Source organism: Dendrobates tinctorius, unplaced genomic scaffold (genome assembly GCF_039654945.1).
Source record: "Dendrobates tinctorius isolate UK_male_01 unplaced genomic scaffold, ASM3965494v1 ptg000094l, whole genome shotgun sequence".
NCBI classification, from domain to species: Eukaryota; Metazoa; Chordata; class Amphibia; order Anura; family Dendrobatidae; genus Dendrobates; species Dendrobates tinctorius.
In genome coordinates this window covers 2,292,478-2,320,319 of record NW_027361762.1, presented here as the reverse complement: position 1 = coordinate 2,320,319, position 27,842 = coordinate 2,292,478, and the positions used below count along the sequence as shown (strand labels likewise).

Sequence of the window (27,842 nt, the reverse complement as noted above, 5' to 3'; positions counted from 1 at the left end):
GCGCGCACGGCGCACCGTCAAAAGTGCGCAGCGCAGGTCAAAGCGCAACTAGCGCACGGCCTGCGCACGATCTGCGCACCCTATGCTAAAGATAGGGTGCGCCGATCGCAGGCGCCGCTGTGCGCTAGGAGGCGGCGCTACAAGCAAGGGGCGGGCACGCCGGGCAGAGAGCCGGCTCGGGGGCGGAGCTACCCCCGGCCGTGCGTGCGCTTAAAAAGCGCTAATGTGAAACCACCCTTACACATAAAGACGCCTACCCATTACCTAGAATTGAGGAATCATTAGCTGCACTTAAAACTGCTAACTACTTTTCCACCTTGGATCTCACTAGTGGGTATTGGCAGGTTCCCGTGGCAGAGGCAGACAAGGAGAAAACAGCATTTACCGCTCCAATGGGTCTCTGTGAGTTCAACTATATGCCATTCGGGCTCTGCACCGCTCCAGGGACATTTCAACGGCTGACGGAGTGCTGCCTGGGACACATAAACTTTGAGACAGTCCTGTTGTACCTTGATAATGTCATTGTTTTCTCTAAGACGTATGAGGACCATCTGGAACATCTGGCTGAAGTGTTTGAAGCTTTGTCCAATTTTGGTCTAAAGGTGAAGCCTTCCAAATGTCACCTCCTGAAGCCTAAGGTACAATACCTCGGTCATGTGGTGAGTACAGAAGGTGTGGCACCAGATCCTGACAAGGTCACAGTCATCCGGGACTGGCCGAAGCCCAGCAACCTCCATGAAGTACACCAATTCTTTGGACTACCGAATATTCATCAAAGGCTTTACTGAAATAGCCACCTCTATGCAAAATCTTCTGGTGGGGCAGTCCAAGAAGGCCAAACAGAAAAATTCCACCTTTGAATGGACTGACGAGTTGGAGAGATCCTTCACTCGACTGAAGATGGCTCTCACAGGTGATGAAGTTCTGGCCTACCCAGATTATGACAAACCCTTTGTGTTGTACACTGATGCCAGCAACATGGGACTAGGAGCAGTACTGTCGCAGGTACAGAATGGAAAAGAAAGAGTGATCTCCTACGCCAGCAGGAAGCTGCGCCCCACTGAAAGGAACCCGGACAACTATAGTTCCTTCAAGCTGGAGTTCCTTGCCATAGTCTGCGCTGTCACTGAAAGATTCAAACATTACCTAGCAGAAGTGTTCCAGGAATTCTGTAACTTGTATGGTTGCAAGAAGATCAGGACAACCCCTTATCATCCACAGACCAATGGCATGTGTGAGAAGATGAACCAGGTAGTGATTGACCTACTGAAGACATTGCCTTTAGAGGAGAGAAATCTGTGGCCAGAAAAGTTGCCAGATCTTGTAGATATTTACAATCACATTCCTGTGAATTCCACCAACTGTACCACAGCATACCTAATGAGAGCAAGACCTGGTAAGCTGCCTATTAATTTGGACATGGGAGTCCTGACACCTGAAGTAACGTCACCAGATGCTGACTGGGATGCAGAAAGACAGCAACAGTACATAAGAGTTCAAGAATGCGTGGAAAAGAGTCTAGCTCAGGCAAGACAAAAGCAGGAGAAGCTTTACAATCAAAATGCGCCTGCAGTTCCCTTGTCACCAGGAGAACAAGTCCTCAAGAGAAAATGAAGACTGCATAAATTGGATGATCAATGGGAAGCTGAACCCTACACCATTCTACCCTCAAATTTCAACAATACCAAGGTGTGCCTTATTAGCAAAGATGGAGGAGCAACCTCAGCAGCCATATCAAGAGATCATCTGAAGTTATGTCCTGACCTGTTAAAAGAAAGAATGGAAGAACCAGATAACATCCAACCCATAGAGGAAGAAGAGAAGGTCAGCACAATACTTGGAGAATTCCCTGCAAATTGGACTAAAGTAAATGATGCTATAGTGGCGCCAGTGTTGACATTTCCCCAATTTGTAGCACAGGAAGATGTGATTCCAGAAAATCCTGAAGATCAGGTAAGTCAGGCAGTAGATGCTACACCAGCAGTGGAGTCAGAGAACCCTCGCCCTGCCAGTAGTGAATCTGACATACATATGCTACCCAGTTAACACAAAACATCAGTAGTTAGAACCAGACAAACAGTTCAGTCCATTACAGCACCAGTATTACGCAGATCTACCCATACTACACAAGGTGTACCACCCATCAGATATCGTGTATAGATAAGTGCATGTAAATGTTGAAATTGTATGTATATATGTAACTGTTTTCAAGTTTTGTGCCTACAGGTAATCTATAAGAATTTCCTTTGAATTTTCCAGTTTTGATTCATGGACACTGAACCACAGGACTGTGTGTGGTCAAAAACTTTCTTTGTAAATAGTTTACCATTTGCCAAGGAATAGACCATGGACATTGATGCATGAACTTATCATCATAGGACTATTTTTGGAGCTCTTGGTTTTTGTACATTTTTCCTCTTTTTCAAATCTTGTACAATTACAATTGTTCACCTTGTTTAACTGTTTATATGTTTTTCATGTTTTGTTCAGCCCAGGAGTGCTGACTTGCACTAGGGGGGAATGTGGCACCCCCAGGAGTATGGCCGCCACAGTGGCTTTGCCTTCCTCCAGGGAGGGTAATGCCCGGCTTGTGAGCAATGACGGGTATCTCTCGCAGTTAACCTATACATGCAACACAGTTCCACTCCAGGCCAGCAGGGGGGACTCTGAACCAGAATTAAGGGGAGGAGTGCTCTCTGAGGGCCAAGAGGAAGGAGTGGTCAGTTAGTCTGCAGAGGGTGAAGTGTGCAGACATGGAGAAGAAGCGCTGAGATCGAGCAGAGAGGAAAGGCTCATCTCCAGTGAGAGCGCATGAACTGGAGCCTGGTCTCCACGATTGTATGGTGTTGTGAGCTCATTTTCTCGTTCACCTTTGATGTCCGATGAACTCCCTCTGCTGGTGAAAGGAGGTGGTGAAACTGATTTGGATGGGAGAAACCTGTCACCTGAACAGGTGGATTGCGATTGGACATCCGGAATCTGAGTGGCTATAAGGCAGCCGATGCCCTGTAGGGTTGCTGGTAATTTCTCTGCTCTGAGCTCTGGCCTCCAGTTCAGTTCCTGTCTTCAAAAGCTAAGTTTTGCTCTGTAATTGTTCCATGAGATTTTGTCTGATTTGCTTAGTTTTGTGTTCTGCCAGCCACGGCTGGGGCTCTGCTGAATTTCCATTTTTGTCCCTGATCAGTTAAATCTCTTTTGCTCTGTCTTCAGAATATATCGGAGTACTGATATAGGGATTTTGAAGTCTAGTGACTTCAGGGCCGTTTTTCCTATCAGACGTGTTGGGACATTTTTGGTAGGGTTTTTGCGGATTGCAGCCAGCATCTTTTCTGTCCTTTCCTATCTAGCTAGTTGGGCCCCATCGTTTGCTCTGCCTGTCTTTCTGTCTGTGTTTGTGTTTTCATCTGTTTTCACCGACAATACATGTTGGGGGCTGTCTATTGCTTTGGGGTCTGCTCTGGGGCAGTTTAGATTTCCCCTTTCTTTCTTTAGGCTTATTTAGTTCTCCGGCTGTGAAGAGGCATCTAGGACCACCGTAGGAACGCTCCACGGCTACTTTTAGTTGTGAATAGGATCAAGGGTCTGCAATCCGCTAGCTACCAACCTCTCCGGTTTTCTGGACTTAGCTTGCATTTTTGTTTTTTCCTCCTCCGGTGACTCATTCATAACATATGGATACTAATGGTCCTGCAACAGACACCAGAGGAGTAGGAGGCTGTAAATGCACTAGTCCCATCTAAGACTTGATGGCACAACAGCAACATTGAGAGTGAGCCGGGACTTAGGAGAAAGGAGTCCCTGAAACAGGCTACAGCTGTCTGCTGTACAAGTAGAGTTCTTGGGAACATCTGTCAGGAGGAACTTCAGTGTAACTCAGTACTAGGAGTACTTCTCTCAAATAAGCACTAGGAAGGAGACTGCACAGCCCATCTGCTGAGAGAGAATCCCTGAGTTGCTTCCAGGCTATCCTGCTCTGGTACCATCTGTAATCAGGACCCTGGACTGCATTTATCAAGTGAAGGTACAGAAATTGCACCCCGCTGTGTCTTTGTCTGCTTCCTACCCTTCCGGCACCGCTACATCCCCGTGCCAACCACATCTACACTGCCCTGGGACTACAGCTTCACCTGTGGGGAGCTTTTACATCTTTGCTGCATCATACCATCAGTCCCAGCGGATCTGCATGCAGCGTCGGCTTAACACCTCCCTTGTCGAACACCACAGGTGGCGTCACAAACTTTTCATTTGATCCATCACATTCCACCATTGCAATTCCCCTTTTTCCTTGGGCACCCAGGGCCACGGACCGGGTCATCGCTGCTGTGACACATCCCGCCGATACCGGCCTGGTACCGAGTACCCCACAGGGCGACCCAGGTACACTCACAGGTTTAGAGTCTACGAAGGAAAGGACACCAGGATTGAACCACCTGAGTGTCCTCCTGTCCTGGGAGTGAGTGGGAAAATTGTGTGGGATTTGGTTCACCCACTGCTGGATAAAGGTTATCACCTCTACACTGATAACTTTTATACCAGCATCCCACTGTACAAATCCCCCTCTGCGCGAGGTACAGCAGCTTGCGGTACTGTCCGCAAAAATCAGAGAGGCCTTCCTAAGACGCTACTTGGGCAGATGATCAGAAAAGGTGAGAGCAGAGCCCAATGTAGCGACCACCTACTGGTGGTCAAGTAAAAGGACAAGAGGGATGTCCATCTCTTGACCACCATATACGGTGATGGCAGCACCCTCTGCACTGTACGGGGTACCTCCACACAGGTCAGCAAACCAACCTGTGTAGTGGGGTACAACAAAAACATGGGGGGGCGTTGATCTCTCCGATCAATACCTCCAACCGTACAATGCTCTCAGAAAGGCCAGGGCATGGCACAAAAGCTGGCCGTGGGCATCATACAAATGGCAATGCTTAACGCTAGAGTTGAGCGAAACGGGTCGAAAAAATTCAAAAGTCGCCGACTTTTGGCAAAGTCGGGTTTCATGAAACGAAACCCGACCCTAGGATGAGGTCGGCCACGAGGTCGGCGACTTACGCGCCAAAGTCGCGTTTCAAAAGTTTGTTTTGCGCTCTTTTTCAGCCAATCAGGATCCACGGACACTGTGGGCAACGTGATGACATAGGCACGGGTCACCACCATCTTTCAGAAGGGCATGCAAGTGATTGGCTTGCTTTGATGGGCGTCACAGGGGGTATAAAAGGGCGTGCACGCCGACCGCCATCTTACTTCTGCCGATCTTAGTATAGGGAGAGGTTGCTGCTGATTCTGTAGGGAGAGCGTTAGGCAGGGAAGAAGACAAAAAAACTGCTTCTGCTGCTAGCGATTTGGCCTGCACAACACACCAGTCACTGTGTGTGCAGTGCAAGGGGAGGCTATATAGTGGTGTATCAGTGGTGTTGGTTGTTGGGCTGCCTTTTAAGGCTTCCTGACAGGCTGGCATTGCTGTTTACCCACTGCTCCGCAAACTGCTTTTTTAAAAGCAATCCCAATTTTTTTTTTTTTTGTCCTGCTGAGAAGAAAAAAAAACTGCTTCTGCTGCTAGCAATTTGGCCTGCACAACACACCAGTCACTGTGTGTGCAGTGCAAGGGGAGGCTATATAGTGGTGTATCAGTGGTGTTGGTTGTTGGGTTGCCTTCTAAGGCTTCCTGACAGGCTGGCATTGCTGTTTACCCACTGCTCCGCAAACTGCTTTTTTAAAAGCAATCCAATCTCCCTTATCCTCTAGTCACTTTTGTCACAGCTGTGCCATCGAGCCTGTCACATAGCGCTCAGATATTCATTGGGCCTCACACAATCCAAAAGTGTCCAGTGTCCAAAAGTGTGTGCAGAGATTCAAAATCTCCCTTATCCTCTAGTCACTTTTGTCACAGCAGTGCCATCGAGCCTGTCACATAGCTCTCAGATATCAATGGGCCTCACACAATCCAAAAGTGTCCACTGTCCACAAGTGTGTGCAGAAATTCAAAATCTCCCTTATCCTCTAGTCACTTTTGTCACAGCTGTGCCATCGAGCCTGTCACATAGCGCTCAGATATCAGTGGGCCTCACACAATCCAAAAGTGTCCAGTGTCCAAAAGTGTGTGCAGATATTCAAAATCTCCCTTATCCTCTAGTCACTTTTGTCACAGCAGTGCCATCGAGCCTGTCACATAGCGCTCAGATATCAGTGGGCCTCACACAATCCAAAAGTGTCCAGTGTCCAAAAGTGTGTGCAGATATTCAAAATCTCCCTTATCCTCTAGTCACTTTTGTCACAGCAGTGCCATCGAGCCTGTCACATAGCGCTCAGATATCAGTGGGCCTCACACAATCCAAAAGTGTCCAGTGTCCAAAAGTGTGTGCAGATATTCAAAATCTCCCTTATCCTCTAGTCACTTTTGTCACAGCAGTGCCATCGAGCCTGTCACATAGCGCTCAGATATCAGTGAGCCTCACACAATCCAAAAGTGTCCACTGTCCACAAGTGTGTGCAGAAATTCAAAATCTCCCCTGCCCTATAGACACCTTGTACCTTGTTTTACATTACTATATAGTTTGTTGGATTTTGTCTACATTTCTACCAAAAATGAGGAAGGCTGGTGGAAGAGGCTGTGGAATTGGGCGTGGGTTGGCAGCTGGTAATGATGGTGTTGGTGGTGGATCTGATGGTAGTGGCAAGAGCAAAATAGGACCGAATGCAGGAGGTGCTGACCCTGCGTCATCGTCTGGCTACATAAGGCCTCGAACGCTTAGTTTTCTAGGAGTTGGCAAACCGCTTTTAAAGCCAGAGCATCAGGAAAAAGTTTTGTCTTACATTGCTGACTCAGCCTCCAGCTCTATCACCTCCTCTTCTTCAGTTGTAAAAAGTAAAAGCACTGAGTCGTCATTGGAGGCTCATGTTCATGAACCACACCTTTCCTTGTGTCCTTCACCCCAACCAAGATTGAAGGATGACGCAGGCCATACTACTGATTACTCCATGGAGCTGTTTTCACATACCATGCCTGGATTATCAAGTCAAATGGTGAATTACCCAGGCCAAGATGAATCTGACATGGAGTGCACTGATGCACAGCCGCTGATGGATGATTCTGCTGGTACATTCACTCAGAGCACTACATTGTCCTCGCAGTGTACAGAGCCAGATTCTGACCCTGATGAGACTCAGGTGCCCCTTCCCGCACACTATACCACCATACACGGTGACACAGAGGAAGGTGCACATGACATAGAAGAGGAGGTGATGGATGACCCAGTTGTTAACCCAGATTGGCATCCATTGGGGGAAGAGGGTGCTGCTTCCAATAGCTCAGATGAGGAGCATCCACAGCAGACATCGACATCGCAACAGCTGTTATCTGGCAGGCCCGGAGCACTCCAAAGACAGGTTCCAAACATCAAAAGAGTTGCTGGACAGCTTGTCCAGAGGGTCAAAAGATCACAGCGTGCTAGGCCGCAAAATGTCTGCCAAAGTAGGAAGAGTGCAGTGTGGCACTTTTTTGACCAAAATCCTCATGATCAGGCCAAGGTTATCTGTAAGAAGTGCGCAAAGACCTTTAGCCGAGGGAAAAATCTGAAAAATTTGAATACCAGTTGCATGCTTAGACATTTAACCAGCATGCACTTGCAAGCGTGGACACAACACCAAACCTCAAGTGCCACATGTGCAACTGATCACAACGAAGGTAGTCAGCAACGCTACATTGTTTCCCCCACTGTAAGCCCACCGGTTAGCACAGCAGCAAATGTTGAGGTGTCGTTGCAAGACCACAGCAGTCAGGGAATCCCACTGTTATATCAACGAAATACTGATTCTAGGCCATCAGAAAGAACACCAACTCCATCACCATCATCAACCCTCTCTCAGTCCGCCCTGTCCACCGCTACTTCCACCATATGCAGCTCTCAAGTCCAGCTCACCCTCCCAGACACTATGAGTAGGTCAAGAAAGTACTCAGTCTCTCATCCGCGTACACTGGGTTTGAACGCCCACATTGCCAAACTAATCTCGTTTGAGATGATGCCCTTTCGGTTGGTGGAAAGCACAGCTTTCCGTGAACTCATGGCCTATGCAGTACCACGCTATGACCTACCCAGTCGCCACTTCTTCTCTCGCAAAGCCATCCCAGCCCTCCACCATCATGTGAAAGACCGCATTGTCCATGCACTCAAGCAGTCAGTGAGCGGAAAGATGCACCTCACAACTGATGCATGGTCCAGTCGGCATGGCCAGGGCCGTTACGTGTCCATCACTGCGCACTGGGTTAATGTGGTGGATGCAGGGTCCACAGGGGACAGCGGTGGTGGGACAGTGCTGCCTAGCCCACGGTATAGGAAACAGTTGGCTGTAGGCGTTCGACCCTCCTCCTCCTCCACCTCCTCCAGAAGCGAAAGCTCGTCCACAGAGCGCAGTCGTACGAGCACTCCATCTGCAGCTGCCACTGTTGCACACGATGTGTCCCCCTATCGAGCAGCTAGTGGAAAGCGTCAGCAGGCTGTGTTGCAGATGATGTGTTTGGGCGACAGACACACCGCCGAGGTGCTGGCCGAGTACTTGAAGCGACAAACTGAGTCATGGCTGGGCAGTGTACATCTTGAGGCAGGCAAGGTAGTTAGTGATAACGGCCGTAATTTTGTGGCAGCCATAGCCCTTTCAAAACTCAGCCACATACCTTGCTTGGCTCACACCTTGAACCTGGTGGTGCAGTGCTTCCTCAAAAATTATCCGGAGTTAACAGCCCTGCTACAGAAGGTGCGAAGACTGTGCGCGCACATCCGCCGGTCGCCTGTACACTCCGTTCGTATGCAGAAGCTGCAGCGATTGCTCCACCTTCCCAACCACCGCCTCATTATCGACATTGCAACAAGGTGGAACTCCACCCTGCACATGGTGGAGCGGCTGTGCGAGCAGAGGCAGGCCATAATGCATTTGTGGGAGGATACATGGCCAGGCACTTTGAGAGCAGACATGGAGTTGACAGGTGTGCAGTGGTCGAAGCTGAAAGACCTTTGTAAAGTCCTTCAGTGTTTTGAGGAATGCACACGGCTGGTAAGCGCAGACGACGCCATCCTAAGCATGAGCATCCCACTTATGCGTCTGCTCATGCAAACTTTGACGCACCTTAAGGAGCAGGCGTCTGCAGCCAATGTTGATGAGGAGGAAGAGGAGGAGGGAATCCTTGATGACATTCAGCCATTGTCTGCTCAGGGACCTCTCCTGGACGAGGTGGAGGAAGAAGAGGAGGAGGAGGAGGATGATGGGGATGATTACTTAGGGGAGGAGGATGCATCTCATGGGGCAAGTGAAAATGTTGGCGTGGCAAAGTCTGGTACAGGGTTTGTGCGTGACTGGAGGGATGTGGATTTGCCAGAAAGTGCTCCTCCACCCAGCACTCGCAGTGCATCATTGACACCAGGAACATTGGCCCACATGTCAGATTATGCCTTGCGGATCCTAAAAAGGGACCCCCGCATTGCCAAAATGATGAACGATGACGACTACTGGTTGGCCAGCATCCTGGATCCACGCTATAAAGGCAAATTACAAAACATCATGCCACAGGAGAACCTTGACCTAATATTGGCTAATAAACAAGCAACTCTGGTAAATCGGTTGCTTGAGGCATTCCCAGCACACAGCAGCGGTGATGGTTCTCACACGAGCCGTACGGGCCGGGGGCAGCTTGGCAGAGGTGTTCGTGGTGCACACAGCAGAAGTGGCATTGGAGACAGGGGTTTCATGACAATGTTGTGGACTGATTTTTCAAATACCGCTCACACAACTGGTAATACTGCATCGATGGAAAGTGACAGGAGACAGCAGTTGTCAACTATGGTAACAAACTACTTTTCCTCCCATATCGATGTTCTCCCACACAGGTCATTCCCCTTTGACTATTGGGCCGCTAAACTGGACACCTGGCCTGAATTGGCCCAATATGCCTTACAGGAGCTCGCTTGCCCAGCTGCAAGTGTGCTATCGGAAAGAGTCTTCAGTGCAGCTGGATCAATCCTGACAGAAAAAAGGACCCGTCTGTCAACCCAAAATGTGGATGATCTAACCTTCATTAAAATGAACCACGCATGGGTTTCCAAGGATTTTGTCCCACCTTCCCCTGATGACACATAGGGTGACAGAAAAATGGCTTGCTTTGGTCCACCTCTTCCTGGTACTTCACCTATTTCGCCTTTTGCATCAGCTGAATGTCCAACATCAACATATGCCACTTTCTAAAACTCCCTAACTGTGCTGCCTCCCCCCCCATGGCCGGGGTCACCACCTACCGCACGACACCGTGCGAGTGCCGTTGCCCTGGACAGATGGGTAGGCCGACTCTTGGGCGCGGGCACTGGCACAGGGTCCCTCATAGTGCAATCAAGTGTCTCTGACGGTGGTGGTGCATACCCGCCGTCAGACACACCGCTGTACTATGAGGGGCCCAGTGCCAGTACCGACGCCCATGAGTGGGCCCCCCTTGCTTGGGCAGGGCCCCAGCATTTGCAATCTTTACCTCTCCCTGCTCCTCCGCTGTGTAATCTGGGCCGTCAAATCCATACTGTGCCTGACACCGTCTGAGCCTGCCTCCTGAGACATATATTTTGAATGTGTACGCTATCCATACATGTTATCCAGGGATACGGTACCCTTTCTAACCTTTGTGCAATCACGTGCAATCCATACTGGGCCTAACACCGTCTGAGCCTGCCTCCTGAGACATATATTTTGAATGTGTACGCTATCCATACATGTTATCCAGGGATACGGTACCCTTTCTAACCTTTGTGCAATCACGTGCAATCCATACTGGGCCTAACACCGTCTGAGCCTGCCTCATGCTGTATAGACATATATTTTGAATGTGTACGCTATCCATACATGTTATCCAGGGATACGGTACCCTTTCTAACCTTTGTGCAATCACGTGCAATCCATACTGGGCCTAACACCGTCTGAGCCTGCCTCATGCTGTATAGACATATATTTTGAATGTGTACGCTATCCATACATGTTATCCGGGGATACGGTACCCTTTCTAACCTTTGTGCAATCACGTGCAATCCATACTGGGCCTAACACCGTCTGAGCCTGCCTTCTGAGACATATATTTTGAATGTGTACGCTATCCATACATGTTATCCAGGGATACGGTACCCTCTCTAACCTTTGTGCAATCACGTGCAATCCATACTGGGCCTAACACCGTCTGAGCCTGCCTCATGCTGTATAGACATATATTTTGAATGTGTACGCTATCCATACATGTTATCCAGGGATACGGTACCCTTTCTAACCTTTGTGCAATCACGTGCAATCCATACTGGGCCTAACACCGTCTGAGCCTGCCTCATGCTGTATAGACATATATTTTGAATGTGTACGCTATCCATACATGTTATCCAGGGATACGGTACCCTTTCTAACCTTTGTGCAATCACGTGCAATCCATACTGGGCCTAACACCGTCTGAGCCTGCCTCATGCTGTATAGACATATATTTTGAATGTGTATGCTATCCATACATGTTATCCGGGGATACGGTACCCTTTCTAACCTTTGTGCAATCACGTGCAATCCATACTGGGCCTAACACCGTCTGAGCCTGCCTCCTGAGACATATATTTTGAATGTGTACGCTATCCATACATGTTATCCAGGGATACGGTACCCTTTCTAACCTTTGTGCAATCACGTGCAATCCATACTGGGCCTAACACCGTCTGAGCCTGCCTCATGCTGTATAGACATATATTTTGAATGTGTACGCTATCCATACATGTTATCCGGGGATACGGTACCCTTTCTAACCTTTGTGCAATCACGTGCAATCCATACTGGGCCTAACACCGTCTGAGCCTGCCTCCTTAGACATATATTTTGAATGTGTACGCTATCCATACATGTTATCTGGGGATACGGTACCCTTTCTCACCTTTGTGCAATCACGTGTAATCCATACTGGGCGTGAGAACGGATGGCGAGCTGTTAAGCAAGCTACAGCACCTGTCCAGACAAGTACAGGGATTCCCTAGCGAGGAGACTTATTTGATTGTTTTCAATGTTGGGACAGCAATTTTTGGGGAGCACTATACTCTGGAGAATGATAGATGGGGCCCACCATACACTGGAACATTCCAAATGTGGACATCAGACACTGGAGCAGCATTTACAGGCCCATTATACACTAGAGCATTAGAAATGGGGCCCATTATGTTTGGAGCATTATTTGGGCCCAAAAGACAGTGGAGCTTCATCCATGGGGACCAACATATACTGTAGCATTATGTGGAGCTCATCATATACTGTTTCAAACATTATATGGGACCAATGATTCTGTATGGAGAAATAGATGGGCCTCGTCATGAGATGTAAAAAGTGAGGTATTTTTCATTGTACTATACCGCTATTTCTCTGCCGTATCGGAGCATGATGAGTTGTGGTATGTGTTAAAGGGGCGCTCTTTCGCCCAGGGCACATGAAAACCTGGAGCCAGCCCTCCCCCCCACAGTTTGTAGCCAAATAACCCCCATTTTTCAGTGCGTAACTTGTATTATGAAGTTAATTAAGGTTGACAAGCTTAAGAAAGAAGAATTGATGCTTTTGGCATTCAAATGGGCACTGTAGGTGTGTTTCCTGTCCTCCTCTCACTGCCGACTTTTATTCCCCATTGACTTACATTGGGTTTCGTGTTTCGGGACGACCCCGACTTTTCCCTATAATCGGACGATCTTGCTCGACCCGACTTTTGGAAAAGTCGGGTTTCACGAAACGCGACCCTAAAAAACCAAAAGTCGCTCAACTCTACTTAACGCATTCCTGCTGTCACAATGTGCACGCCACATCGATACATCATACCTTCATTTCCAGGAGGTAGTGGTTAAGGTCCTGATGTTTGGCGCTCAGGAAGGAGCGAGTCCCAGTACTTCCGGAACTGAAGGTGCTCGCATCATACCAGGTCAGCATTTTCCGGGGGTGGTCCCACCAACTGGTAGAAAAGGTAAGCCGCAAAAAAGGTGCTGAGTGTGTTACAAAAAGGGAATATGCAAGTGGAGCGCCCCACCAGGGCCTAGAGGGGTATTCGGTACCGGGCCCGTTGATCTCAATGGGAGTTGTCGCGGAAGCTGTGACCTGGTCCGTGGCCCTGGGGCTCCATGGCAAAAAAGGGGATGAATGAACAATGAAATAAAGTTTATGAATAGTTCGTGACGCCACCTGTGGTGTTCGGCAAGTGAGGTGTTAGTCCGCGCTGCATGCAGATCCTCTGGGACTGGTGGTGGGTTGCAGCCAAGATGGTGAAGCTCCCCACAGGTGGAGCTATAGTCCCAGGGCAGTGTAGATGTAGCAATGGAGGAGAGGCACAGGCAGTGTAGAGGCTGGTGCCCAGATGTAGTAGTGCGGGGTGGAGTGATGCGGGAATAAGTGGAGGACACCAGGGCATGTAGTTCCAAAGCTTTACTCACAGTCTGCAGTTCACACAGATGCCTGCCTCCATGCTGTGTCCTCCGGGTCCTGGGCTCAGTCAACCTCCAGGCAAGATAGGATGCTCCCTTCCAACACTCCGCCAACATGTACCTTTCTGAATGTCTCCTCTATAGCGCCTTTTAGTGAAGTATTCCTAGTACTGAGTTACACTGGAGTGCCTCCTGACAGATGTTCCCAAGAACTCTACTTGTACGGCAGACAGCTGTAGCCTGCTTCGGGGACTCCTTACTCCAGAGTCCCGGCTCACTATCCAAGTTGCTGTTTGCCCCCAAGTCTTAGATGTGAGTAGTGCATTTACAGCCCACTACTCCACCGGTGTCTGCTGCAGGACCTTCAGTATCCATACAACCTCGGGGACCGGGCCCCGGCCTTGCGCTTAGAACTTCTAGGCAGGGTTCTTCCTCTAACCCACGTCCTCTGTGTTCCCTTTTACTCCTACGTTCCGTACTTTTCTTTCTTTCTTATGGAAGCTCAGGCTTCAGTCCAATGTCTTTCTCCTTCTTTCCTTTCTTGTGCCAGCTGGCTCAGATCACTGAGGCAGCTGCAGCACTCCTTCCTCCATCCCTCTTCCAGGGATCCTCACTCCTCTCTCACTCACTGACTGACTCCTGACTGACCTGAAATTCTAAACCTTCCTGCTCTTTATGTATTCTAAACTCCACCCGCCTCCCAGCACGTATTGTGTTCCAAGCAGGGAACCACCAAAGGTGCTCTGCTACTCTCCAAGCAAGTAGCCGCAATGTGGCTTTGCTGAACTACCATGTTGTATGGGATGCGAGTGTTAGAGCATGGTTAGGAGTTCCCACCTTACCTGGATGGTGGGGCACCACACCTCAGGAGGAGGTGCAGTACCTCTGTGGCGACTGAAGCCTCTGGGGTGCCACATTCCCCCCCATTAAAAACAGCACGTCCACTGGCTGCAAAGCAAACACAGTTGACAATATAGGAACATACAAAATTTTGGTAATGCTGAATAAACATTTCTTATACTAAACTTCCTAATATAGGAGGCATGGCTTCTTGAACATTACAAACAAATTAACTTGCTATCTAAATTTTAAATCATGCTACGTAATTTAAAGTGCTATATTTATGCAAACTCAATATCAATTCACATTTTCTAGCAACACATCTCTTTCCATTATCTTTCACATTTTCTACTTTTCACTGTCTCTTCTATATTTAGGACGACAAATGTAGATACGTGGTTCGTCACCTGTAATTTTCAATTCTGCATTCACATTCTCAACATCTTTATTCAAAAACTCTGCGAAAAATTCACTATGTCTCTTTCTCAATATACTTCTATAAAATCTGTCATTAATACTTTCATTATACACTATTATGTCAAAGATAGACACTGGTCTGGCCATCGCATCTGGAAATGGCCCTATGTCGAGGTAGATCTTTCAAAAAGAGAGTCCTACGTAAAACCAAGAGAGAGCAACTAAAAAGGTGCAAACTATATACAATAACAGTTCTGGACCATGCAACATTCATGATCTTCACAGTTCAAGGGTGAAGTGTTGCGAACTCATTTTCTGGTCTACCAGTTGTGAGTTCTCCTTCCGGGCTCCCTCTGGTGGTAACAGGAGGTAGTGAGGTTGATTTACTTAGTAGAGATCTGCCATCTGATGATGAGGATAATGACTGGATCTCTGGAATCTCAGACTGGATTTAAGACAGCCGACACCCTATTCTGGTGCTGGTGATTCCTTCTGGCTTTTCAGGTCTTGGTTTTCAGCTCTGTTCCAGTCATCTCAAGCTAAGTGATTCTGCTAATGTTCACACTTGATTTTGTTGGTCTATTCAGTTTTTTGTGTGGTCAGCCAGCCCCGGCTGGGGCTGTGCTGAATTTCCACTCTTATTTATCTGTATTTGCCAATTTGCTTTTTGTCCCTTATTAGATTGGCCTCTTTTTTGCTCTGTCTCAGAATATTTCAGAGTGCTGATATAGTGGGAGAAGTCTAGTGACTTCAGGGTTAATTTTGCTATCAGAAGTGTTGGACATTATTTTTGTAGGGTTTTTTGGACAGATTGCAGACAGTGTCTTTCCTTTCCTGTCCTTTCTAGTTAGTTCGGGCCCCATCGTTTGCTCAGCCTATTTTCCTGCCTGTGTTTGGGTTTTCATCTTGTTTCACCGTCAATACATGTGTGGGGGCTGTCTTTTCCTTTGGGGTCTGCTCTCGGGCAGTTAGCTTTCCCCTTTTCTTGCTTTAGGCTTATTTAGTCCTCCGGCGGTGATGAGACGTCTAGATTCATCGTAGGAATGCTCCACGGCTGCTGCTAGTTGTGTGGTTAGGATCAGGGGTCTGCAATCTGCATAGTTACCAACCTCTCTGGTTTTCTGTGACTTAGCTTGTTTTTCCTCCTCGGTGACTCATTCATAACAGTGAAGGCTGCCAACAAAACAGGGCATCTCTGGGAAAAAAACTAGGACATGATAACCAAAAATAGGAAACTGGTGCAAAAATAGAAAACAATGGCACAACTGTGCAAATACCCTCCTTGGCAACGAGATTCACTTTAAAGTAGCATTTTGACTAATTGTGATCCCCTCCTGGGGTTTCTGGACTGGAACTGCTGCCAGCGGTGAAGCTTTGGGTGCCTTCATCTTGTTGCTGGTTGCTTGTCATGCACATGTGTTCTGCTTCCCAAAGGGTGAGATAGGGACAGGTCGGGGTAATGGAAAGGGCCATGGAAACGTCAACGGCCTGCGGGCACGGCATATCCGCTACCACCGAGGGCACTTCTGCTGCTGTCGGTGACTCAGACAGCGCTGTCGCTGGTTCCTTGGAATCCGATTCTTCAGTGTCCATGGGGACCTCGGCTGGCAGCACTGCAGCCTGGGGTTGCCGGCGGAGGTCAATTGGGCCATTTCTATTTGTGGGTTCCGCTCCCAAGACTAGGGTCAGGTCGGGGGCGGTGGTCATACCTTGTGCTTCCAGGCGAGGTTCCAGTCCCGGTACCTGGTAGTGGACAGCGGCAGCCGCAACTCCCGGGGTTACCGATGGGGTCGATCGCAGCTGGATTCGGGCGGGGCAAGGCCGGTCTCTGCCGGGGCCGTCGGTGGAGGCCTATGCAACCTCGCCCGGTCCAGACGGGGACGCGGTCCCGGCCCCCCGTTCTGCTCTGGAACCCTCATATACCTCCTCCGGACAGGGCTCATCCAATGGCAATATCTGCTGTGAGGTGGTGGCGGGCGCTGCAGAGGGTGTATCAGCGGTCGTAGCCTCTGCAGGGGTGGCCTGGGGGCGAGTGGCTTCCCTTCCCCCCATTCTTCTGACTTCTTTTCTCTTTCCATCATGGCGTTCTGGGGTTCTTCTTCCTGCCTCGGCCCCTTTCCCGCCACTGGCTTCCGCTCCTCCTTCTTGGGGTGGCGTCTTCTTTCAACTCCTCCACACCAAGTCAGTATATGAACCCCTCGGGGGGTGGGCCATGTTGCTGTTGCATAGAAGTTTAGACAGGGGAGGCCCAGGACAGTCCGCGCTCTTTTCTTAGGGCCACCCATATGATCACGCCCTTCTCCAGGCTGTCGGCAATTTTTAGTATTTATTTCACAGTCTATCAAATTGGGTCTTCTGCACATTCTCAAAAGTTTTAAGTCCAACAAATCTTAGGCACACGGAACCCGATGGCATCCGGTCTCATCATCCTGTTTGTGACGCCAGAATGGAGCGCCCCACCAGGGCCTAGCGGGGTACTCGGTACCGGACCCATTGATCTCAATGGGAGTTGTCACGGAGGCTAGTGATGCGGGAATAAGTGGAGGACACCAGGGCATGTAGTTCCAAAGCTTTACTCACAGTCTGCAGTTCACACAGATGCCTGCTTCCATGCTGTGTCCTCCCGGTCCTGGGCTCAGTCAACCTCCAGGCAATATAGGATGCTCCCTTCCAACACTCCGCCAACATGTACCTTTCTGAACGTCTCCTCTATAGCGCCTTTTAGTGAAGTATTCCTAGTACTGAGTTACACTGGAGTGCCTCCTGACAGATGTTCCCAAGAACTCTACTTGTACGGCAGACAGCTGTAGCCTGCTTCGGGGACTCCTTACTCCTGAGTCCCGGCTCACTATCCAAGTTGCTGTTGTGCCCCCAAGTCTTAGATGGGAGTAGTGCATTTACAGCCCACTACTCCACCGGTGTCTGCTGCAGGACCTTCAGTATCCATACAACCTCGGGGACCTGGCCCCGGCCTTGCGCTTAGAACTTCTAGGCAGGGTTCTTAATGTAACCCACGTCCTCTGTGTTCCCTTTTACTCCTACGTTCCGTACTTGTCTTTCTTTCTTATGGAAGCTCAGGCTTCAGTCCAATGTCTTTCTCCTTCTTTCCTTTCTTGTGCCAGCTGGCTCAGATCACTGAAGCAGCTGCAGCACTCCTTCCTGCATCCCTCTTCCAGGGATCCTCTCTCCTCTCTCACTCACTCACTCACTGACTGACTGACTCCTGACTGACCTGAAATCCTAAACCTTCCCGCTCTTTATGTATTGTAAACTCCACCCGCCTCCCAGCACGTTTCATGTTCCAAGCAGGGAACCACCAAAGGTGCTCCGCTACTCTCCAAGCAAGGAGCCACAATGTGGCTTTGCTGAACTACCATGTTGTGTGGGATGCGAGTGTTAGAGCGTGGTTAGGAGTTCCCACCTTACCTGAATGGTGGGGCACCACACCTCAGGAGGAGGTGCAGTACCTCTGTGGTGACTGAAGCCTCAGGGGCGCCACACAAGGACACCATTTACCAGTGCGACACCTGCCCAGAAAAGCCTGGCCTGTGTATGAAGGATTGCTTCAAATTGTACCACACCTCCATGCACTACTAATTTACATTAGTTTAGTTGGGGGCACATCTAGATTTGTTCTTTAGGGGTCTAGTATACAAAATGATATCACATGTGTTTTTTTTCCTGTTTAGGCACATCAGGGGCTCTGCAAACGGAACATGATGCCAGCAAACCCATCAAAGTCTGCATTCCAAAACGTCGCTACTTCCCTTTCGAGCCCCGACATGTGCCTAAACAGTTTTTTCGCACATGTGGGGTACCAGCGTACTCAGGACAAATTGGACAACGTCTTTGGGGGGCCAATTTCTCCTGTTACTCTTGGGAAAATTAAAAATTGAGGACTAAAAGATCATTTATGTGGAAACAAAATAGGATTTTATATTTTCACGCCCGGGCATTATAAGCTTTAGCGAAATACTTGGGGGTTCAAAGTGCTCATCACACATCTAGATAAGTTCCTTAGGGGGTCTAGTTTCCAAAATGGGGTCACTTGTTGGGGGTTTCCACTGTTTAGGTACATCAGGGGCTCTGCAAACAGAACATGACGCCCGCAGACCATTGCATCAAAGTCTGCATTCCAAAACGTCATTACTTCCCTTTTGAGCCATGCCGTGTGCCCAAACAGTGTTTCTCCCCCACATATGGGGTATCAGCGCACTCAGGACAAATTCGACAACAACTTTTGGGGTCCAATTTCTCCTGATACACTTGGGAAAATAACAAATTGGGGACTAAGAGATCATTTTTGTGGAAAAAAAAATTATTATTATTTTTTCACGCCCGGGCATTATAAACTTTAGCGAAACACTTGGGGGTTCAAAGTGCTCACCACACATCTAGATAAGTTCCTTAGGGGGTCTAGTTTCCAAAATAGGGTACATGTGGGGGTTTCCACTGTTTAGACATATCATGGGCTCTCCAAACGGAGCATGGCGTCCGATTTCAATTTCAGCTAATTTTAGGTTGAAAATGTCAAACGGCGCTCTTTCCCTTCCGAGCCCTGCTGTGTGCCCAAACAGTGTTTCTCCCCCACATATGGGGTATCAGTGCACTCAGGACAAATTGGACAACAACTTTTGGGGTCCAATTTCTCCTGATACTCTTGGGAAAATAACAGATTGGGGACTAAACCATCATGTTTGCGGAAAAAATATGATTTTTTTATTTTTACGCCCGGGCGTTATAAACTTCTGTGAAGCCCTTGGGGGTTCAAAGTGCTCACCACACATCTAGATGAGTTCCTTAGGGGGTCTAGTTTCCACAATGGGGTCACGTGTGGGGGGTTTCCACTGTTTAGGCACATTTTAGGCCAGAGGCGTATCTAGGCTTCCTGGCACCCGGGGCAAGAATTTGGTTCGGCGCCCCCCCCCCAAGTACATATGCGACTTGTACTCTTAGCCATGTACCCACGAGCTGCTCTCCCTAATGCTCTCAATGTTCAGTAAAAAACTAAGCAGGAAGAGAAGCTCGTTGTCAAGTATGAAAATCGCATATGAGTGAAGTGTCCGTGTGATGACTACTGGAACCTGCAGAGCTGAATCCTGACATTGCAGCTTCTGAATTCTCACAACGAATGCACTGCACACTTTTAGGATTCTCCCTTGCCAATGTACAGTCATGTCAGCACAAGTATGTGATTTATTTACTTCTGGCCACATTCCGACTAGACGTGCCCGGCCTCACTCCGTTCATTTTCATTGAGTGAGGCCACACATGTCTAGTCAGCATGTGACCGTATGTATGTAAATTACCAGCATGAGAGAATCCTGACAGCGTTCAGTGAGCACTGTGAGAATTCAGACGTCTGCAGTCACATAGAATGACTGCAGACTCCATACAAACCTGGACAACCCCTTTAATGTTCCTTACAAATAAAAACATGAGAATAAGTCAGTAGCACAAATAACTAACATTTACATCCAAGTACCTTATAGATGATGTCGTCTCTGGAGTCGTTCTCCTTTTCTTCTTGTCCAAACCCCATGATGAGTTTTCTCATCCACATCTTGTCTCTGCAGACTTCCATATTCTCCCGTCTTCTGCAGCAAATCTCCACACAATCCCCTTAAAGATAGAAGTGTCATTATAATACCCCTAAATACAAATATCTGCAATATACTGTGGCCTCACACTATTCCCCTCCCTCCTCTAACATCCCTCTGTTCACCATACTGTCTCCTCATATATTTACCCCCTCACTCTCTATACTGTCTGCTCACACATACCCCCGACTCCCCATACTGTGTCCACATACATTAACCCGTTTGCTCCTCATAGTGTCTGCACCCAGCCCCCATACTGTTTCCTCATACATACTGTGTCCTCAAATCTCCCCACACACAATAAATCCCCCCATCCACACTCCAAATCCCTCACACACATTAAATAACCCCCCATCCACACTCCAAATCCCTCACACACATTAAATAACCCCCATCCCCTCTCCCAAATCCCTCACACACATTAAATAACCCCCATCCCCTCTCCCAAATCCCCCCACACATTATGTACCCCCCACTCATTAACCCCATCCCCACTCCAAATCCCCCACACACATTATGTACCCCCCACTCCAAATCCCCCCACATATTAACCCCATCCCTACTCATTAACCCCCCAAACAATAACCCCCCATCCCCACTCATTAATTCCATCCCCACTCATTAACCCCCCGTCCATACTCCCAAATCCCCCAACACATTATGTACCCCCCACTCCAAATCCCCCACATATTAACCCCCATCCCCACTCATTAACCCACCAGACATTAATTCCATCCCCACTCATTAACCCTCCACAAATTAATTCCATTCCCACTCAATAACCCCCATCCCCACTCATTAACCCCCCACACATTAACCCCCATCCCCACTCATTAACCCCCATCCCCACTCATTAACCCCCCCACACATTAACTCCCATCCCCACTCTTTAACCCCCCCACACAGTAACCCCCCACACAGTAACCCCCATCCCCACATTAATCCCCATCCCCACATTAACCTCATCTCCACTCATTAACCCCCCCACGCATTAACCCCATCGCCACACATTAACACCCCCCATCTTCGGTGGTTTCTTCAGCTCCACATTGGAGCACACTTACCACCAGCGCTGAGCGTTCACTCTGGGCGCCAGGGAGTGACGTCAGCAGCATGATCACATGACATGTCACGCCAGTACAATTGCTCCCTGGGAGCCGACACGCTCACCTTCTCTGCGCCAGCTGTCAGCTTGACAGCTGACACAGAACCGCCGACTCTCAGGCCGGGGGGGCGGCAGAACGCAGCCACCGGGGAGGACACTGCGGACCGCTGCATTAGGCGGCCCGGACTGCGCCCCCTGCCGGCTGCGCCCGGGGCCACTGCCCCGGTTGCCCCCCTAGATACGCCCCTGTCTTAGGCTCTGCAAATGGAACATGGCGTCCGATCTCAATTTCAGCCAATTTTAGGTTGAAAAAGTCAAACGGTGTTCCTTCCCTTCTGAGCCCTGCCATGCGCCGAAACAGTGGTTTCTCCCCACATATGGGGTATCAGCGTACTCAGGACAAATTGGACAACAACTTTTGGGGTCCAATTTCTCCTGTTACCCTTGGGAAAATAAAAAAATTGTTGCTAAAAGACCATTTTTGTGACTAAAAAGTTAAATGTTCATTTTTTCCTTCCACGTTGCTTCTGCTCCTGTGAAACACCTGAAGGGTTAATAATCTTCTTGGATGTAGTTTTGAGTAGCTTGAGGGGTGCAGTTTTAGAATGGTGTCACTTTTGGGTATTTTCTGCCATTTACACCCCTCAAAGTGATTTTGAATGTGAGGTGGTCCCTAAAAAAATGGTTTTGTAAATTTTGTTGTAAAAATGAGAAATTGCTGGTCAACTTTTAACCCTTATAACTTCCTAATAAAAAAAATTTTGTTTCCAAAATTGTGCTGATGTAAAGAAACATGTTGGAAATGTTATTTAGTAATTATTTTGTGTCAGATATTTCTCTATTTTAAGGGCATAAAAATTCAAACTTTGAAAATTGCAATATTTTCAAATTTTTTTCCATATTTCTGTTTTTTTCTTAATTAAACGCAAGTTATATGAATGAAATTTTACCACTAACATGAAGTACAATATGTCACGAGAAAACAGACTCAGAATAGCCTAGATCCGTTGAAGCGTTCCAGAGTTATGACCTCATAAAGGGACAGTGGTCAGAATTGAAAAAAAAATGGCCTGGTCATTAACGTGCAAACCACCCTTGGGGGTTAAGGGGTTAAAAGATGAAAGCTGAGCTGTGATTGGTTGCTATGAGCAACAGTTTTCCCACTCCACACCTCAGCAGACATTGACCGGGTGGGAGAAATCTAGCATCCCATAAGCTCCCAGCCATTGTCTGACCCCCAGAAAGGAGCAGAGAGCACATGACAGAAATGAATAACCCCCTCCTCTATTACTGCCACACTCTATTGTTACCAGCATAGAAAATCGCATCATCAGTGGCCGCACACAGTGCTGCACTGCCAGGTTACATAACAACACATCTCCAAAAACTCCCTGCTCAGCGCCATCCTGCTCGGGACTATGGGATGGAGGATGTGTATGATGGAAATATGGGCACGGGACTATAAGATGGAGGATATGTATGATGGGTATATGGGCACGGGACTATAGGATGAAGGATATGTATGATGGGTATATGGGTACCGGACTATGGGATGGAGGATAATCATTATAATTTGTTATAACTAACCACACTTAGTTACTCTGCCTGGGCAACGCCAAGCTCTTCAGCTAGTCTATATATATAATTGCCTTAAATTGTCCGTCATCCACTTCCGTCTGGATGTCCCGAATCCCAGAATCCACCGCGCCGACCTGAAGTACGCCGACCACCATATTGAAATACCCAAGTGATGGGTATTTCAATATGGCATCCGCTAGTGGTGCCAGGCCCTTCCACAGTACCACCAGCGGGACCCCCCACCGCCACCAGACCCCCCCGCTGCTGCCGCTGCTGGACCCGCCGGACCCACCGCTGCCTGCCCACCCACCTCTGTCTCAGCCGGCAGGAAAGACCACGGCTTGCGGCCTGTGCACAGGTCGCAAGCCGAGTTTTTATCTGCCGGTTGCCCGCCGCCAGGATCCCGACCGCTGGACCCACCACTGCCTGCCCACCCACCTCCATCACAGCCAGCAGGAAAGACCGTGGCTTGTGGCCGCCACCAGGACCCCTTCCCGCCACTGGACCTGACGCCGCTGAACCCCCCCACCGCCGCCGTTGGACCCACCGCTGCTGGCTACGCCACCAGACCCCCCCCGCCGGACCTGCCGCTGCCTGCCCACCATGTACACACACACACACATGTACATACACACACATGTACACACACACATGTACACACACATAATGTGACACCCCAGAGTCCGGTTGTCACAGTGACATTGCCTCCCTCTAAGAGGTGAAGTCATGCTTGGAGGCAGAAAGGGACCCCATGCCAGGTAATAGATTAAATCACAATTTCCTGCTGCAGGTCAGAAAAGGGAGCTGCCTTATAAATTCTGGCCAGCGGAGGGGGTTGGTGAGTCAGCTAGAAGTCAGCTGAGGGAGTTGTCATGGAAACGAGAGCAGCTGTGAGCAAATGACAAGGCAGTTAAAAAACGTGAGGTAAAGAGATCTTTCTGGAAGATCCTTTCAGTTCAGGAGGGAGCTGATCTGAGAGGAGTTCAAAACAGGCTTCTGATCTGTGAAGAGTGAAAGGACAAGAGCAGAGATGAAGAGACTCTGGGGAAGCTAAAATACTGCATATAGCAGACCCCTGAGCGAAGAGCTAATAGGGAGAAAAGGGACGTCAGAGTCTTTGGTGGTCAGGAACTGTATGTTCTGATCACCGGATCTGAAAGTACAGGGAATTGTAAATTCCTGTGCCACATTGAACACCTGAGGGCACGGCAGCGGATAAGGAGCCCGGGGCCGACGGTGAAAAGGACGGTGCCCGTGGAATAGGCTCATGCTGACAGCCGTACAGGTTAGTGAAATCATCACGCAATTGGGGGTCGCAGCATAGTTATAAACAGCGGAGACCAACAAACAAAGCGCAGAAGGAAGGTACTAAATCCCCACCTGGCAAGGTGGATCCCCTGAATGCCTCCAGGTGAGCCGGACTCATTCCATCACCTGTATGTGGTACTCCGGACTGCAACCAATTGCCAGTAAAAGGTAAAGAAACTGCACCTCTTTGTGTCCTTCTCTCATTTCTCTGCACCCCAATGTTCACAGCCATTTTTACTATTAATTTAACATCTTTGCCCTGGGACTATTGCTCTACCTGTGGAGAGCTATTTTCACCTCAGCTGCGACACACCAACAGAATCAGGGGAACAACACTACAGCGCTGGTCACCTCTGACCAGAATACCACAGGTGGCGTCACGTATTTAACCATCTATAAACTTTATCTTCATTTTTACCACATAAATACCACACAACTTTCCCCTATTTTATTACTGGACGCCTCTGGGCCACAGACCGGGTCGCCGCCGCCGTGACACCGTCCCCCATTGAAGTCGATGGGCCCGGTACCGAGTACCCCTAGGCCCCGCGGGGCGCTCCACACACACATGTACGTACACACACATGTACATACACTCACATACACACACTCACATACACACACATGCGTACACACGTACTCACATACACACACACACACGTACTCACATACACACATACACACACGTACTCACATACACAGACAAGTACTCACATAAACACAAACGTACTCACATACACACACGTACTCACATACACACATACGTACTCACATACACACACACACGTACTCACAAACACACACGTACTCACATACACACACGTACTCACATACACGTACTGACATTGACACACACACATACTCATACACATGTACTCACATACATACACACACACGTACACACATACACACGTACTCACATACATACACATATACTCACATATACAATACACACACGCACTCACATATACACAAGTACTCACATACACACACACACGTACTCACATACACACGTACTCACATTCACTCACACACACACATGTACTCACATACACACACGTACTCACATACACACACACTCACATGCACACACACACGTACTCACATACACACACACGTACTCACATACACACACTCATACACACACACACGTACTCACATACTCACACACGTACTCACATGCACACACACATGTACTCACATCTCCACAAACCACCCTCTTTTTTGCCGGCTGTGACTGCACAGAGGAGGGTGGACAGGCAGCTGCGGGACATGTGCACACACACACTCACACACATGTACGTACACACACATATACTCACACACACGCACATGTACACACACATATGTACTCACACACACGTACTCACACACACACACCCCCCACACACACTTTCCTCCCGATGCGATAGGGCACACCTCTAGTAATAAATAAAGCCATTAAAAAGTGACAGTTAATTTCTCTTGAGATTTGTGTGCTCATCAGAGGATCACCACAAAAGTATGAATAACAGAGTAAAAGAATAACCCATGCCAGCTTGCACTTTCTGCAATTGCAATTAGACAGTTCACAATCATGGAATCTGGAATCTTACATATGCCATGAACACGAGTAAAACAATATGTGGCCGTACATCTCGTCAGAATTATTTACAACTGCTAACTACCATGGTGAAACAAACTAGGCAGCCTGTTATTTGTAGGAAACTTTTTCCACCCTCCTTTAAAATAAGGTAAAGCATCTGTGATTTTTTTTTCTGAAGCTGGAGGAGCTTGGATGAAATGATTCATGACAGTATTCTAACCCAGATAAATTACACTTACAACCATTGCGATTCATTATGGTTTTCCAATATGTCCATAAAAAAAGCTGTCTATGATTTTTGAATAAGAAAAAATCTGGTCACCATGGAGGACACTTGAGATTGCTAGATGGTGGGACAATGGTAGAGAAGTCTGAGAAGTCAGTATAAGTATGTTGGGAACTGTATTATTTCAGTATGTATCACCTTAAAGGGTTATTCCTATCTCGGCTTTACTTGAGACAGGAAAAACTCAATCAATCCAGCCCCAACTCCGAAGTTAAAACAGTTTGCTGTTTCAAGACTTCATCACTCAGTCAGCAACCATCAGATGTATTGGTGACTGATCTCCAGTAATCAGAGCTGGACGGACTTATTTGTGTCTCAACCATGACGTGAGAATAAGGCTGGAGTCACATACAACGAATAAAAAATCGGTCCCATTTTAACGGTACAAAATCCCACAAAGAATTCTTGTCCAGGGATCCGTCTTTCATCCCATTTTCCGGCGATGAACCGATTTTATTCGCATCTAAGCATCCATTTGACATCCAATGCCAATGATGCTCTTTCTTGTTGACCTGGAGAAGTCTTGCGATTTAATCGCAAGTCACACGTGTGGTGCGTTTTCAATGCGTTTTTTAATCACATCCATAGACTTGCATTGTCGAATCCGATCCGAAAATCGGTGACAATGTCTCGGTCCGAGGAACGGATCCGATAAAAAATCGCATGATGGGAACAGCACCATAGAATAACATTGGGACGAATGCAATGCGATTTTTTTTTATCGCCATGCATTCGTCCGATTTTATCGCTAGTGTGACTCCAGCCTAACTCTTTAACTTGTTTGCTGTTAATTTCATTGAGGACATTAATTTCTCATTCTGCAAATTCAATATTTTACCATAACAGTTTGACAAATTAATGTACAGTACGATTGTAATTGACATCAGAAACACTGGGTTGCCACATTTGGACAAACATAGTATCAACTACTCCTGACAGAATATCGTAAATCTTTTCAGATATGATTTTCTTAAGTTTCTCATTTTGGCAAGTGTCATGTAGTTTAGGCACAAGAAACATTTTTTTCTGTTCTTGCACAAATGTCAGCAAATAACACATGTCTGTCCAGTATACACATAATTTACCTGATTAAGTGTTATTGTAGGATTTCTGAAGTCTACCTGCAGAATGTTACCAAGAAATGGAAGACCTCTAGGACCTGGAGGAAAGTGTGATCCAGGATTCCTGCTCTTCACAAAGTCCAAGACGAGAAGACAAATAATGATTGTAATGCCCAATAAAAATACATTGGAAAACAATAGGGAGATAAACTCCGCCATCTCCTCTCTGTGCTGGGTCTTCTCAATTCTACTAGCTCTTGCTGCACAGGTGTATAAATGACAGGTATTTCCATATGTACTCAAAGTACAAGTCTGTTTGGATTGTAATAAGCAGTAAACAGAATTAAACAGAATCCACTAAATCCTGCCCTTGACTGCTATGTAAATTCCCACAGTTTCACTTAACCCCTTAACCCCCGGAGCTTTTTTCCGTGTTGCGTTTTCGTTTTTCACTTCCCATATTCCCAGAGCCATAACTCTTTATTTTTCCCTCAATATTTGCATGTGAGGGCTTGTTTTTTGCGGGACAAGTACTTTTGAACGACACTATTGGTTTTACCATGTCATGTACTAGAAAATAGGAAAAAAAACTCCAAGTGCAGTGAAATTGAAAAAAA

General features: G+C 47.9%; 1 protein-coding gene across 2 annotated transcripts in view; it reads right to left on the bottom strand.

Moving 5' to 3' along the window:
* LOC141098684 (cytochrome P450 2D15-like) overlaps positions 1 to 27,533 on the bottom strand; it is a 404,919-nt gene extending 377,386 nt beyond the window's left edge. For both annotated transcript variants that reach the window (XM_073586648.1, XM_073586647.1), the window contains exon 1: positions 27,250 to 27,533. In XM_073586648.1, the coding sequence (XP_073442749.1) occupies positions 27,250 to 27,444 (195 nt within the window). In that variant the 5' untranslated portion in view covers positions 27,445 to 27,533. The remainder of the gene's footprint in view (positions 1 to 27,249) is intronic.
* Between the last annotated feature and the right edge of the window lie 309 nt (positions 27,534 to 27,842).